Raw genomic sequence first — 16,125 nt, 5'->3', positions numbered from 1 at the left:
GATTTTTTTTTTTTTTTTTTTTGGTACTGGGGATCAAACTCAGGTCCTTGAGCTTGTGAGGCAGGTAGCAGCACCACTGAGCTAAATCCCCGGCCCAGAAAACACTTTCTTCATAGGAAATTTCTTCAGGAAGTTGCTGCTTAAATCATTTCGGCTTTTTAGATCTCTTTACTCTATTTTAATTTCTTCTTTTTTCTGAGTAAGGTTTGACTGTGGATATTTTCCTTAAAAGTTGTTGATTTCTTATCAGACTTTTGGATTCTATAGCTCTTATAGGCAGTTTTCTCCTGCCATTGTGTTTTGTGCATCAAATATATGTTAAATGGGGAGAGAAATCCCTGTAATACAGAAGCACATACTGCAGTCTTACATGAGCGAATGATAGCTTTATGTCTCTCTCTTTGTGCTTCAGAATTTTCTTGTCTTATAATTGGATAGAACTCTGTCAAATAATACTCAATAATAGCAGCAGTAAGACTGATTTCTGCCTTCATAAGTGAGTTTGGTCTGTGGTATATTAGTCTTTGTTTGGGGTCTTTTTTTTTCCTGTACTGGGGATCAAACCCGGGTCCTTATGCTTGCAAGGTAGGCGGTGGAACCACTGAGCTAAATCCCCAGCCCCTGTTTGGGGTCTTTTAATTATTCTAGTTTCATAAAACAGTTTGAAACCTTTCTGTTCCTCATGTGTGGCTTGGTTAGATGGCACGGGAAGGGCTTTTTCCGGAAGACATGTGAGCCTGGCCCCTGGGGAGTCAGTTCCCAGCCATTCCTTCTGCATTTCTTTCTTCTTAATCCATGCATCCTTGTTCCTAAGATGGCTGCGGGTGCCTGTGTCCTGACTCAGTTCCCATGGAAAGCTCCTGTCTCAGGTTCCTGAGAGGCCTCCGCTCCCTCCTTCCCGAGAGCAAACGTGGTGACCTCCGTGCCTGGCTGCCACAGTGCCCAGAGCCCCTGCTCCTCTCCCTGCTCTTATCTCGGTGGCCGCAGTGACCAGGCTCTCGGTCAGATGCTGTGCCAACCTGTGGAGCTGAATGCTGGCCTGCTCCCTTCCCTGTCCTCCCGTCCGCCGTGCCCAGTCCTCCCAAAGGAGGGCAGAGGGAATGGCCGGGTCACCGAGGTCTTCAGGATCGAGTCCCACTTGTGTCGGCTGCAGCCAGGCTTCTGTGGACTTGTGCCACGCTGTGGGAAAGTGGCTGTCAGCCTGCAGGAAAGCCCGTTGCGGAGAGCAGAGGCCAAGAGGCCCCCACAGTGTGTCCCATAAAGGTGCAGCGAGCCTGGAGTGACAGTCACCTCGGCTTTCTACAGACCTGCACTCTTTATTTTATTGAGACAGATTATTCAAACATCTTTGTGGGGTACAAGGCCTTTTAAAATTAAAACCATGCTATTTTAATCACGCTGGCTTTCTTTGTAAAGCCACGGTAGAGAAGTGCTGCTGCGGATGTTCCGTTCTCTGGAAGCTCCAGGCTCACAGGAGCTGTGGTGTGGTGAGCTCCCACTGCCAGGTGAGGCTCCTCACCTGCACTGCTCGACTTTCTTGCTCCTGTTGTCCTGGCCAGTGATAAAAATGGAGGAAGGTAGTTTAAGGAAATTTTAAAGCCGACCTGGGCAACTTAGTGAACTGTGTCTCAAATGATAAAACGTGTTTGGTGATGTTGCTCATGGCTGAACACCCCTGGGTTGAATTTCTAGTGGTGGAAAAAAAAAGAACCAAGAGAGGCCTGTCTGTCAGACAGTCTCAGGTGTGCAGAGGTGGACAGAGCCCCGTCACACGCATGGCTTCTGTGTCCGGTGTCCCCAGGGTGTGAGGCACAGCGTCACACACAAGCAGCAGCGTTTCCCCTGTGTTGGAGCACCAGGAAGAGACAGGCGGTGCCAGGTTGTCACCCCAGAGCATCCGTTGGAAGAGGTCACCCTGCGAGGTCCCCTCTTCCCAGAAGCTGCCATGCTGCTGCCGGCATCTGTTGTGTGTCCGTCCCCACAGCAGCACAGAGCGGCTTTCCTCGTGGTGCTCAGTGTGTCATGGGAGTGTCGGGCACAGGGGTAGAGTGAGAGAAGGCCGGGCAGGGAAACCATGATTGGTCTCCCCGACTCCTTTACTGGGGTTCATCTTTTACCCGGGGAGGCTCGCAAAGTGAATCTTTAAGAGGACAGGACCCGCGTGGGGTGCCTGACGGTGGTGGGCTGGGGAGGAGGAAGTGGTGCTCTTGTGAACCTGGGCTGCCTCTGGGAGTGACGAGAGGGCCCCCGGGCCCTGCACAGCTCCCCCAGTGGTGGAAACATCCCTCGTTGTTGGGGTGGCAGCCACCAGCCATGTCTACTTGGGGCCTTAAGATGTGCTGGTGATTGTGAGGGCTGAGTGTCACTGCATGGTGACCAAAATGTCCACGCGGCTGGGTGCCGCCCCGGCGCATGTGTGGAGAGACCACTCGTTGAGGAGAGAGTGGGTTTGCTGCCGGCCCGTCTCTCACAGTCGAGTGCTGCTGACGTTTTGTGTGTCTGCAGACTGTGTTTCATAACGGAGTGAAGGCTGTGCTGAGGCTGTAACTGAGGCCGGCCATGCAGGGCCTCCTTTGTGTTTGTGCTCAGAGTGCTTCACATCCTGAGCATTGCCAATCCCCCAGCTGGGCAGCCCTGTGCTGCTGCCTGGTCCTTAACTCGGGATGAGCCCTGGGTCCCACAGTCCTTACTGTAGAAGGCCGCTGTCTCTGTCCTGTTGATTCCCATCTGGCTGCTCGGGGACAGTTGTGTGAAAACAGTGTTGGCTTTGTGTAGGAGTCCGCACCAAACCCGGGAAGATCCAGGCCCCAGCTGACTCAGAATTCTTTCCTCAAGGGTCTGGGAACCCACTCTCTGTGGGCTGCGTTGGGCTTCAGGAGACCCCACTCAGACTCTGAGACCGCTGCCTCACCTGGTTGCAGCTCAAGCCTCGCGTGCCCGCAGAGAAGCCAGAGCACTGCAGGGATGTGCCAGCGGGAAGGTGAGACTCAGGAGGTCATGACAGTTGGGGCCAGCAGAGTGCCCTGGGGTCCTGGCCTCCATACCGCTGTTGGGGGCTGTCTTAGTTGCTTTTCTCCTTGCTGAGACAAAATAATGCTAGAGGTAGAAAGGGAAAAGTTTATTTGGCTCACAGTCTGTGGAGGTCTGGGTTCATAGCTGACCGGCTCCAAGGCGGGGTGGCAGGCAGAGGGGCGTCTCAGAGGAGAAACAGTCCATGGCAGAGCAGGCAGAAGACAGCAGAGCAGCAAAGTAGCCCTCTTTCTGTCCCTTATATCTTATTGAGGCTACCTATCCTTAGGATGGGCAGCACCCACACCCAGGGTGGGGCCACCTTAATCCCAGCATTTCACCTTTAATCCTAATATATCACACCCTAATCCAGCCACCTCTGAAAAGCCCCACTTGGGACCACGTGAAGCTTTGTGGGGGACATTCAGACACAAGCCATAACATGGGCATCTGGCTGCTCATTCTCCATCGTGGGGCAGGGGCTGGGGCTGCCCAAGGACTGTGGGATGTCTCTCTGTGTGTGGCCAGATGACACATGGGGGACAGATGTCCCAGGCTGAGAACACCACTTGAGTCTGCAAGGGAAAGGAGACTCTCCCTTGTGGGAGGGGTCTCATGGGGAGGGAACCCCATGACTCACAGGAAGTGAACTATCTCTTGGCTGTTTTGTTTTGTTTGAGACTGGTCTCGTTACTTAGTCCAGGCTGTCCTCCTGCATCAGCCTCCTGAGTGCTGGGATTACAGGTTGCCCCTCCTTGACCCCTTTGGGCCATTCTTGTTGGGGATGAAGCACGTGGCTGTGCCCATGTCCCGCCCAGCCTTCGTGAGGCGGGAGCAGCTGGAAGTCACTGAAGGGTTTCGAGGTCAGGATGGAGGATCAGATCACTCAGCTACCCAGGGAGGGAGAACAGAGCCGGGGGAGCCGCTGTTGGAGCCCGTAAAGCATCAAGCTAGTGTCTGCTGACCTCTCAGACGATGCCAGCAGCGACGTGAGCAGCGACGACGACGACGACGACGACGATGATGACGACGACAGGAGCCCAAATGGAGAAGAAGCGCTGTCACCTCAGTCAGCTGGCTCCTCCAGCCGTGAGTAACGTCAGCCCCCAGGCACCACCCATGCAGGGGAGGGTGCTTCCGGTGCTCGTTGGACGAGGCCTCTTTGGAGATGGTGCCCCACCGGCAGCGTGTGTGGCATCTCTCAAATCTTGAGAGGAGAGAAAATTAATTGAGACATTTTTACATCAAAACAAGACACCAATGGAGAGTGAAATGCAGGGCCTTTCAAACCCTAATGTGTGCAAAGCTATTAGGAGTCTGCTTCAAGATGTGCCCTGCCTCCCTAGGAGAGGTTCTTAAAGATTCTTCAATGGCCTTCGTAAGCCTGTGTTGCTATTGGGGAGGGCCTGTGTTTTTTTTTTTTTTTTGGTACCGGGGCTTGAACTCAGGTCCTTGCGCTTGCAAGGCAGGCGGCAGAACCACTGAGCTAAATCCCCAGCCCGAGGGCCCGTGTTTTGTTTCCCTGGGTCCTGTGTGGTGGTGGTAGAATGCCATGCGCCTCGGGGATCAGCTGGCCTGAGCCACACACGGGTGTGTTCCACTTCCTGAGTTTGGGCCTGATGGGGACCTGGCTTTGGACAGAGCTCTGGGGCTTGAAACAAGTTTGCTTGGGCAAGGCCTCCAGGAACCATGCTGCAGGGGACAGTGGGAATCTCTCTCCACTGAGAGCAAGGGTGCCACCCCTCTGAGGAGGGTATGTGCCTGTGAGGGGAACACTTCCTTCATTCCTCCACTGTTGGGCCCAGAGAGGCTGAAGCAGAGATGAGGCTCAAGGCTTCTGGTCATATTCCAGGAGAAGGAATAAGTTGTGTACTGGCCCACACCCACACACCTGTGCTCTGTGTACCTGCACTGCATACACCTGTACCTCACGCACTTGGACCTCATACATCTGCACCCCACACACATGGACGAACCTGGACCTCATGCATCTGCACCCCACACATCTGCTGTGCACCCAGGGCCCCTGACACTTGGTTTGGGCCATGCTCAGAGCTTAGTCCAAGGCTCCTCCTCCTCCTCAGCCCTCTCAGTAGGGACACCTGTGCACTTTCCACCTTTTATGCCAGTCGTTTACTCAAGATGTTTCTTACGCTGGTGCTTTTATTTTAAAACTTGAAGTTTCCATGTGAAAGACCATGCTGATATAAAAATTAAAATCCCGTATAAAGTGCCCTAGAGAAGATGTAGTCATGCACAGGGAGTGAATTTTAACTGTGGTAACTAGTTAGGAAGGGCTGTCACTTTTGGAGGAGGAGTGGGAAGGCCAGGCCCGAGGCTTCCACATGGGGAGAGTACCACGTGGACAGAGTTATTGGTGTCTGCGCTACCACTGGCCACCTCTGCTCCTCCTGGACATGGAGGATGCCACAGTGGTGCCAGGAGCTCTTCAGTAAGGACCCAAAGAAGGTTGTCTGGTCCCCTGAGGGGCAGAGCAAGGCTGGCAGTGTCCTGCTGGGACTCGTGCCTCAGCCGCTGCCTCAGGCTGACCTCGTGGTCAGGCCCGGGCCTCCCTGACTGTGGTTGGTGCGGCAGCTGCCCTCGCACGCGGTGAGGAGCCGTGGACTCAACCCCGCTGGGCTGCCCCTGCCCCGCCACTTGGCCTGGGCCTGCCGCTCCTGACAACTGTTCCTTCCCAGGGCCGCCCCCGCCGGATCTGTCCCTTTCTGAAACAGCACACACAAACTTTGAGTTGGACAGTGACGACGACAGGGACGGCATGGAGCTGGAGTGGGAGGTCCAACTTCAGGTAGGTGCAGGCTTCTGCCTTCTCAGAAAGCCGTCTTCCTGTCCAGAGATGTCCTTCTGTCCCCAGGCACTGTGTCCATCGGCCCTAGAGTCCTGCAGTGGCCATGAGCCTCCAGTAACTCCCGGAGGTGGCTGAGGTGCAGTGGCCTGGTCACTGGTGTCCTGGTCATCGGACTCTGTGGCGTTGGGTGCTGCAAGTGCCCTTCCTAGCTCGGGTGAAGGGCTGGGAACTATGCCCTGCACCTGTGGAGGCCGCTGGCCCCTGCTGACTGGACTGGTGTGGCGGGAAAGGCAGTTGAGATGGCCTCTGAGGCGGAGAGGCGCCATCCCCCACTCCTGTGGTCCCTGTCGGTGTCCGCCATGCTCTGGGCAGGCCCCGGGGAGCAGCGTGCCATGCTGGGTCAGCACAGTTACCAGGTCTCTCTGCCCTGCGTGTGACTGCGGCCCACCCCAGGCGATGCCACAGCCATGGACGCTGCCAAGGGGATGGCTTCTGGGCACTGCCACGGCACTGATGAACCCGAGTCTAGGTCAGATCACCCGTGGTCTCTCGCAGGAGCAGTGTAATACAGGGCCAGTGACCCGTACTTTAGACTGCACAGATGGAGGGAAAGGTGGGAATGGCACCGTCCGCTGTGTCTGGGGCTCTGAGCCTGGGGCCGTGACCAGTCCGCCCCTCTCGGTCTCCATGCTGCGCTTTCTGCCCGCCTCCCCGCTGCGAGCTCTGGCTTCCTGGCTGTATCCCCACGGGCCGCTGTGGTGCCCAGTGTGCTTCCTCTTATTATAAAGTGAGCCCGGCCTTGCTGCCCCAAGAAACCCCCCGGCCAGCAGGGACCACCAGGACCCAGCAAAGGCAGGTGGTCATGGGCTGTGTTCTCAGTCCAGGAAACGCAGGTGTGAGCTAAAAAGAGACCGTTTCCTCAGCTTCATTTCATGTGAGTGCTTTGCATTTCAATGCCTGCACCCTCAGGTGCTTGAGGGAGGCCCATGATGTTAGAGATGCACCCCACTCTGAAAACCCAACATTTTTCATGTTGCCGCAACATCTGTACCTCATCTTAGCAGAATTGCAATGCACTTAATGTCAAAAACCTGTCTCTTCTTTACATAATTTGTCTTCCTGTGGAAACACTCACCACGCTGCAGAAACCCCTCCCCCATGGCCTGGTGGGTCCACAGCTCCTTCTTCACCTCCAGAAAATGCAGGGGTTGCTCAGCCCGCCGTCACACCGCCCCTTCCATGGCTGGTCTTGCCACAGGCCCTCTGGCTCTCTGCAGCCCTCGGTGCTGTTCTGTTCTCCCAGAACCAGCGCCCACCGTACCCGGAAAGTTCTGGCACAGCCTCTGTGGTTGGCAGATATCAGATTCTCCTGAGTGATGTGAAGTTTTAAGTCCTCTTTTGGAGAAATATCTGTTAAGATGGAAAAGGCAGCTCTAAAATAAAGGTCCTGGGCCTGGCCATAGCTGTGCTGTTTGGAAAGACTGCACCTAGGAGCTCTCCATCAGCCACTCCTTCCAACCTGCCCATTCGTATTGCAATCCTACCCTGCACAGGGTCCACCTGAGACCTTGTCCCCAACCTCTGCCCACTGTTTAGGCTGCTCAACCCACCTCTCTGCAACGCCCACTGGGCCTTTGCTACTGTTTGTTGCTCTCCAGTTGTTTCATCAGTCATTTCCCCTCCAGCCATATTGTAAGCTGCGTGGGGGCAAGGACTCTGTGTCATGTATCTCTGGGGTCTGCCTCGGAGTGTAGCATAGGTACAACGTAGGCGCCCAGTAATTTTGGGATCACTCAGACCCCAGTCACTGTGAGCACTTCCCATGTGACTTTCTCTCAAGCTCCTGTGTCGCCAGCATTGTTTTCTTTCTGAACATCATGGGGGCAGATTCCATTGAGAGGTCTTTGTTTGCTCTTCTAGAATACCCAGTTCTACCAGCACGTCATGAGCCTCTATGAGGACCGGAAGCCGCAGAACACAATCCAGGACAACATGGAGAGCTACAGGAAGCTGCTCTCCCTGGGTGAGTGGCTGCTGCCCTGAGCTGCCCCTCTGACCAGTCATGAAGCATGTGGGCCCTTGCTTGTTTCAAGCTGCAGGACCATTAGTCCAGGTTAACAGAATTGGACTTTAATAAGGAACCTTAGAAAATTTACAAGCAGAGGAGTAAATGATGAGATTTGTTTTTGAAAGAAACTTGTCTGGCTTTGTTTGAATACATTGTACAGGTGGGGTGTACAGGGCTGGCTCTTGCCACAGAGCTGACACTTTTCCTAGTGTAATGAAGGCAGAGATTTTTAAGCACATTTAGAATGGGATCTTGAGTTCTCCTGTGGGCTCCCTGGAAGACCTCGAGCCTGAGTTGCTCGTTGGCTGTGCAGGTCTGTGAGACTCTTGCCCTCGAAGAGCTCTGGTGTTTGGAGAGCAGGTAGGGAAAGAGCATCAAGAAGTTGGAGGAAGACCATGGAGGCCGTAGAAAAAGAGGTGGCTATGAGAAGGTGAAGGCCAGAACAGGACAAGAAGGTGACTTCTTGAGCAGATGGGTCTCTGAACAGATTTCCAGGTTCGGTCAAGAGAATTAATTAAAAAGCAGCTGGGAATGGGTTAAGGAATGGGATATTAGCTACTTCCTGTTTAGTGGCTCAGGAAGGTGGAGATCAGTTTGCAGGTATGGCTCTCATTCTCCAGTCTGAGTGTGAGCGGTTGTGTTGTTCTTGTGACCAGGGATACAGCTTGCCGAAGACAGCCACCGCTCCCACATGACACAGGGCCACTCAGCATGGGCCCACGGAGACGCCTATCCCAGCACCAGCCAAGGTGAGCACCAGGCAGAACGTACAAGGAGCGGATGATGGAAGCCGCCTGTGCTTCAGCCCCTACCCGCCAAGTCCCACTGCCTCCGTGCACATAGCCAGGGCCAAAGGGTATTTACCTTTGGGGTTTCTTTCTAGGTCTCCAAATTGTGCCTGAAGCCATAAAGTCAGCCCCACGGCAGGGTGTCTGTGAAGACGAATCTTCCTGTGGAATGATCATGGAAAACCTCATCAAGGACATGTCCTGCAGCTCTGAGGCAGGAGGAGTGAGGGAGTCCAGTGAGGAGCTTCAGGAGTTCAGTGATGACTCGAAGGACGCATCATGCAGCAAGACTGAATCAGTGATCCAGGGAAGGGGCTCTGAAGAAAACTCGCTCGGGGGAGGCTGCAGGGTCACCTCAGACCTCGTTTCCGGAAAGAAAGTCCCGGAGAGAAAGAGGCGCCATCTTGACGCGGATGGGGAGGATCTCGGTCATGATCATGGAGGCTGTGCCCGGAAGGAGCCCTTTGAGTGTGGTGCTGAGATGAGGCAAGCCACGGGTGTGAGCAGCCGGGGTAGCTTCAGCTGCTCCTCCGTCTCGGAGGCACAGCCCGTGGATTTTGGGGAGATGCCATATCTGTGCGAAGAGTGTGGGAGGTCCTTTGGCGTCATCTCAGAGTTTGTGGAGCACCAGATCATGCACACTAGGGAGAATCTTTATGAGTATGGCGAGTCCTTCATTCACAGTGTGTCTGTCAGTGAGGTTCAGAGGAGGGGAGGGAAGTGCTTTGAGTGTAAAGAGTGCAGGGAAATCTTCGGTCAGAGCTCCGCCCTGGCTGAGCATTGGAGAATCCATGCCAGAGAGTATTTCAAGGAATGCCAGGATCAGGACAGCGAGGGAACCGAAATGTTCAGCCCTACCTTCGGTGAGCTTCAGAAGATGTATGGCAAAAACAAATTCTACGCATGCAGGGTGTGTAAGGAAACCTTCCTTCACAGTTCGGCCCTGATGGAGCACCAGAAAACCCATGGTAGAGGAAACTCCGTCCATGACAGAGGTGGCGAATGCTGGCGTGAGCGTGAGTGCCAGTGCAGGGAATCGCTTATTCCCTGTCCAGCCCTCCTCGGGTCTCAGAAGATGTGTGGCACAGAGAAAATCTATGAATGTGAGGTGTGTGGAGAGTCTTTCCCTCACAGCTCACCCCTGGAAGAACATCAGGAAATACACATGAGAGGAAATCTATTTGAAAATAAGAGTACAGTGTGTGAGGAAACCTCTGTTGCTGGTCAGACCCTTAGAAGGTGGCAGAAAACCTGCACTCAGGAGAGGCTTTTGGACTTTAACGATGGCAGGGATGTGTTGGTGCAGAGCCCGGACCTCAGTGAGCATCAGAAAATTCATTCTCAAAAGATCTTCTCTGCAGGCAGGGGTTATGAGAAACCTGCCATTCACCCAGGGCTCTTCCTCGAGTCCCAGAAGAGCCATACCGTCAGCAGACCGCCCGAAGATGAAGACGAGGAGGAGGTGTTCGCCATCGGCACCGGTGCCCATGAAGACTGCAAGTTCCCCAAAGCAGGAAGTGTCCTTGAGAGGAAGCCATACGAGAAGTCCGTTATTCTCTGCCTGGCCTCTGCTGACACTCAGAAACGCTCTAGCACAGAGGGGCTCGAAACACCAAAGCTGACGGCAGCGTCTCCCCTTCAGAGCTCTGATGTTATTAACCGCCAGAAAGTCTGCGCCGAAGGGGACGCCTGGGAAGGAAAGGGTTATAAGAGGCCCACTGTCCATGGCTTGGCTGCCCCCACACCCCTGAAACGTCACAGAGGGAATGAACAGGTTGAATGTGGTGAGAAGGGAGAATCCGCCATGTATATATCAGACCTCAATAATAAATGGCAGAAGGTTCCCTCCAGAGAGAACCCACGTGAAGGGGAGAATAACAGCTACAAGGGCTCCGTCATACAGAGTGCACCCAGCGCCAAACTTAAAAGAAGTCTTGCTGGAGGGGGAGCTGGTGAATTCAAGCAGAATGGCAGATTTACCGTCCTCAGCTCAAATGTTCATGAACGCCAGGTTTGTGCTACAATGAAATACACTGAGCCCAGGAGCAACGAGACCTCAGTAATTCATTCTCTGCCATCTGGGGAGCTGCCAACAGCTTGCCCCAGGGAGAAGCCCTGTGCAGGTCAGGGGTGTAGAGAGCCCTTTGCTGGTAGCCCTGACCTCACTGAACACCAGAAGATTCACAGTAGAGGGGAGCCCTCTGGAAGCAGAAGCTATGAGCGATCTGCCATTCACAGCTTCTCCCCTGCTGACCCGGGGACAAGTTATGCCCAGGAGCTCTGTGCTGAGGAGCCAGTGCACCCCAAACCTAGGGAGCTGGGGTGGGGCTGTGCCCTCAGCATCAGCCTCGGTGCACATCAGATGGCTGAGGCCCAAGGGCAGCCCCATGGCGAGTGCGGCGGGCAGGAGACCCATGAGGCGACTGCAGCCGGGGCCCTGGAGTCGGATGACCCCTGTCAGGACTGTGGGCGGGACTTCGCAGACGTCTCCAACCTCATGGGGCCCTGGCACGGCCAGAAGGATGAGTGGCTGGAGTCCGGACACCCCCCGTCCCGGGCCTCGATTCTTACCGGGCCCTTCAGAAAACCAGTACCTTTCATTGAATGCAAGGACTGCGGGCAGCCCTTTGATCCCGATGCACTCCTCACCGGACACCACCAGTTTTATCCCGAGGAGGCTGCCACCGCCCAGGACGCAGAAGCTGATGTCCTCGTTCCACAAGAAGCTCTGCAGATTCAGGGCTCAAACGCAGATGCCGCTGAGCCAGGCATGGAGGTGGCGGAGCCAGGGGCAGAAGCGGCTGAGGCCAGCGGCGAGGCCGAAGGGCCAGAGGAAGAGGCCGCCGAGCGGAATGGAGAGGCCCAGCCACCCAGCGGGGATGCAGATGGACCAGATGGGGCAGGGGGTGAAGACCCAGAAGAAAGCCCTGGAGAGCCGGAGGGGGACGCCGATGAGCCTGACGGCGTGGGCATCGAGGACCCCGAGGAAGGAGAGGACGATCCGGAGATCCAGGTGGAAGGGTCGTACTACAGCTGCCCCGAGTGCGCGGAGATCTTCCTGTCCAGTGTGGCCTTCGGCGAGCACCTGCGGACCCATGCCCGCGTGGTCATCCTGGAGCCCGCCAACGCCCTGGGCGAGAGCTCCGGCCGCATCGAGCGTGCCCAACAGGCCACCGAGAAGTCTTTCAGGTGTGGGGTCTGCGGCCAGCCCTCCAGCGACCGCCTGTCCCTCGCCAGACACCAGAACACACACCGGCGCGAGTGCCGAGGCTGGAGGGTCTTCACCTAGGACGCGGGCTCAGCGGGCCCCAGCGGAGGCTGGCCGGCCTGTCAGACAAGCGTGCAGACCGACCGCGCAGCCCCGACCCACGCTGGACACTCAGACCCAGTGCGGAGACCCCTTGGGTCTCAGCTCCCCGCACGGAGCACCCGTGTGCGTGTGGGAGAGCAGTAGCATGTACACTCCCTTCGTCTGCGCGACCAGATCGAGGGACCCTGTGAATATTCCGGAGCAGAGACCGCCCAGTCCACTGTAAAGGGTGCCGCTGCCAACACGTTCCACCGCATACAGAAAGGAGCAGGCCGCAGCCAAACGGTGAGCGCGTAAGCTTGGATCTAATGATGCACAGTTCGTTTACTCTGCGGAGCTACCTGACCTGGCACTGATCTTTTTTCTTTCTTGGAGGAGGAGAGAGTAACAAATTCATATATATTTGTAAGTGTCTTAGATCCTGAGGAAGGTTAATTGTGCATTATTCGAACCCTGTCAGTATCTTTTTAGTAACTCTGTCTTATTCCTGCCAGTCTTGTGAAGGTGTAGACAAAAGATAACACACCTTTACTCTTTGCTGTTTGAAAAGACAAGTAATTTTAGCTTTCTCCTGCAGCAGTTCTGTCTGTACCAATGCCTTGGGACCTAACGTTTGTGTGTAAGCCTTTACAATCTGTGGATTGGCTTTTGTGACCCAAACTAACCTGTTGCCACATTGTGTGTACCTTGTGGTGGTTCTCAAGCAGAAATATTACCATTTGGGGTATTTTTAAAGGTTTTTTTTTTTTTTAGCAACTCAGTGTGGGTTCAGCAGTGAATTTGTAAAGCTTTTCCCTGTAAATTTTATGCCTTTGCCTTTAAAGAATGCATTGCAACCACCACTAGACCAGAGTTTTGCCTGGTGGAGGTTGAGAATTAGGGGAGGCGCTCTCCTATTCCTGTAAATAAGGAAGCTCGCTGGTGACCTTAAGTCACTCCCTCCCATGCTTCCTGCCTTAAGAGACAAGCAGCACCATGGCCTGCATCGCTTGTGTGCTGCCACAAGTCAGTTTGCTCCCTGGGTGACCAGGAGCACGTGTCCTTAAACCTTTCCATTCCTAAACTTAATCTACCTGTTCTTTACCTGTTGGACTTTAACCCCTTGTCTAATCTATATTTTAAGCATATTAAAAAACAAAAAAGCTTTCTTTACAGTCAGCACAAGCTTAACATGGACTCAGGTTCCCCAGCAGCCTTAATTTGTTTTGTTGCCTCTGTATCTTCTTTCCAGCCCCCTGATTATCTGTGAGGTGTCCATTCGTGTCGTGCTGGTCTGATCCCCTTTTCATCGCAAGCTGACCCCACAGCTCAAGGTTGCCCATGTCCTATCCTGTGTGCCCCTGTGCGCCTTTGCCTCCCCTCCCATGTGTAATAGCTATACAGTGCTAAGAAGTTTTTGGCCTCGAGTTGGCTGGGGAAAAAAAAATTTAAAAATCAACAAAAACTTAAAAAAAAAAGCAAATCACTCAATGAAGTGAGCAAAAGATAAAGGCAGATCATTCAAGCAAATAAAATATCTGCTGGGGGAAAGGTATCTGAAACTTCCTCCCTAGAGCTGCAAGACTGGGGCTCCTGGGGAGCCTGCCTGGATGCCAGAGTCCAGGGAGAGCAGGAGAACTGAGGAAGATGCAGAAACCAGTGTGCCAAAGCAGGGAGTCCTGATCCGTCACCAGACTAGGAGGGAAAGGAGACAGGCAGAAGGAAACACCAGAAGTAAGGCTAGGGTGGCCATGAGTTGAGTTGAGGTGAGGTGTCCTGAGCAGTAGGAGGAAGGCGTTCTTGATGGCACGGTATTGGTGAAGGGCAGCTGCATACAAATCCCAAGGTTGGAATGGGCATCCAGTGAATTGTGGGGCAGTGAGGTGCATAAGAAGGGAACCCTTGGAGTGGGAGTCCATGTTGATGTGATCCGGGCAGATGTGATCCGGGGAGACCATGACTGTCGCACTGTCAATCATTTGGCCCTTTGTAGAAAGCAACCTGACAGAAGACAGGGTGTCTTTCCAACCTTGACTGAGTAGAAGCAATTTAAATGCCAAACAATAGAGGAATGGTCAAGCATCCTTGGACTCATATGCAGCTATTTAAAAATGATAATCATAAAGAACTACATAGCAGTGAAGAAATATATTTGCAGAATATTAAGTGGAGAAAGCAGGACACAAAATTATATTTATACTACAGTTATAACTTTAAAAATGTATGCTTATAGTCAAAAGCTGTTGTGTTGTCATCGTGGGCTTATAGTTCAGCATTATTAAATTTCTTGAATATACATGGTAGTGTTAAAAGTGAATATTCACATTTCCACTGTGAACATAATTTGAACTCATTATCAAACACTTGGAAAATAAAGAAAAGTGGAGGAAAAAAATGATAAAATCCCCACTATCTGAAGACATAAATTCTTTAGTATCTTGTTTATTTTTGTTTCTGTGCACAGGTTATAATTATAACTATGTCAAAATGTGCATTGAAGATAATTATCATATTACTCTTGTGAAATTATACTGTCATCTTCATTTTTTTAAATGTTCATTATAATGGTGTCCTGATAACCAAGTTTATTATGTGTATCTCCTTTAAAAGTAAATATGTATCGAGAGGAAAAATTAGAAAATACAGTATAACTAGAGAAGAAAAAATTTTCCCTATTCTCAACACCAGAAACTATTGTGAACATCTTGATCTATTCCTCCACTTGTTTGAGTGCACAAACTTGTGATTGTAACAGTGTTAAATATCTGTGCATAAAGTCTAAAATGAAAAAATGTGAAAAAATAATTAAAATAGTGTTGTCATTGTGGGATTATGGCTAAATATTTTGTCTCAAATTTCTTGAATATTCTTTGGTGTTCTGGTAATACATTTTATGTATGTATTTTTTCATTACAAATACAATATATACACATAAAAAGCTTGGAAATTCAGTAAAGCAGGAGAAAAAATTTCACCCATTTTCCAACAGCTACTGTTAACATCTCAATCTGTGCGCTGGTCTGTATCTATTAGGATGTTAATGATAAGTGTCAAAGATGGAAAGAAATATGGAAAACAACTGAGAAGCAGTTGTGTGCTCATTGTGGGATTGTAGTCAAATATATTGTCTTGGTTTCTTTGATCTTTATCATCGTGCTTTGGTAGCCTTTATTATATATATTTCCATTGTATATGCAGTACATGTTCATTATAGAAACCTTAAAGTTGTAGAAATAGAGAAGAGAAATTCACCCATATCTTCACTATCCTAAGATTGTGGTTAACATCTCAACATCTGTTTTTCATATTGTTTCTGTGCACAGGTTTTTGATTTGTTAAATGGTTGTGGTCATTTTTATCTGTAATTGTGTCAACAATAAAAATAAAATTAAAAGTAAGATATTTCTCAGTATCTTTTTCTGTTCATTTTAAGTGTTTTGAGTTGTTGAGTATGTATTTTTTTGGTTAAAATTATAAATCCCAAACAGTGCCTCCATAGGCTTAAAAATGTGTTTGGCTTGTCAGTCTCACTCTTTTGTAAGTTTTGCATATTTCAAAAATTACTCCCAAAGAATATTTTCACACTACTTGTCTCCATGTTTTTAACTGCATTTAGAATATTAAAATATGTGTTCCAGTAGTGTTTTTAAATTCGCTAATAACCACAAACATATTTCAGTTATTTGGCTGGGCATTTTTTATTAGAAACCGAGATTCTCTCAAACAAAGATTCACAAATCTTTAACATAAAAATACTAATACTAGGGTTTAGAATGTCTGTGAGGTGTCTATTCCTAAGCCTTGCTGCATTTCAAAGGCATTTTATCCTCGGGAGTCATTTCAGTTCATTAGCCATACTTTAATCCAACTTCACCATCAGGAACATCCCGTAAAAATTAGTAGGTTATAACCACAATTTGGGAGGCTTTTTTTTTTTTTTTTTTGTACCAGGGATCAAACTTGGGACCTTCTGCTTGGGAAGCAGGTGGTGGAACTACTGAGCTAAATCCTCGGCCCTGGAAGGCAGTTTTTAAACATGCCTGTGATTCCACAATGACCAGGGGTCTTCAGCCTAGTTGCCCACTGGAACACTGCTGGTGACCACAGGGGTGATACAGTTCTCAACTGCAGCTGTTGTGCCCTGATTTCTTGAACTCGGAGG

The 16,125-nt window shown here is 51.4% G+C and overlaps 1 protein-coding gene across 2 annotated transcripts in view; it reads left to right on the top strand.

Moving 5' to 3' along the window:
- Positions 1 to 14,596, top strand: part of Peg3 (paternally expressed 3) — a 23,088-nt gene extending 8,492 nt beyond the window's left edge. For both annotated transcript variants that reach the window (XM_033766061.1, XM_010616872.3), the window contains exons 3-8: positions 2,836 to 2,980; positions 3,982 to 4,098; positions 5,709 to 5,818; positions 7,739 to 7,841; positions 8,543 to 8,635; positions 8,770 to 14,596. In XM_033766061.1, the coding sequence (XP_033621952.1) occupies positions 2,965 to 2,980; positions 3,982 to 4,098; positions 5,709 to 5,818; positions 7,739 to 7,841; positions 8,543 to 8,635; positions 8,770 to 11,963 (3,633 nt within the window). In that variant the 5' untranslated portion in view covers positions 2,836 to 2,964 and the 3' untranslated portion in view covers positions 11,964 to 14,596. The remainder of the gene's footprint in view (positions 1 to 2,835; positions 2,981 to 3,981; positions 4,099 to 5,708; positions 5,819 to 7,738; positions 7,842 to 8,542; positions 8,636 to 8,769) is intronic.
- The last annotated feature ends 1,529 nt before the right edge of the window (positions 14,597 to 16,125 follow it).

The sequence above is a fragment of the Fukomys damarensis genome, unplaced genomic scaffold (assembly GCF_012274545.1).
Source record: "Fukomys damarensis isolate Sample0158 unplaced genomic scaffold, DMR_v1.0_HiC HiC_scaffold_19, whole genome shotgun sequence".
Classification (NCBI taxonomy): domain Eukaryota; kingdom Metazoa; phylum Chordata; class Mammalia; order Rodentia; family Bathyergidae; genus Fukomys; species Fukomys damarensis.
This window is presented reverse-complemented; position numbering and strand designations above follow the sequence as displayed.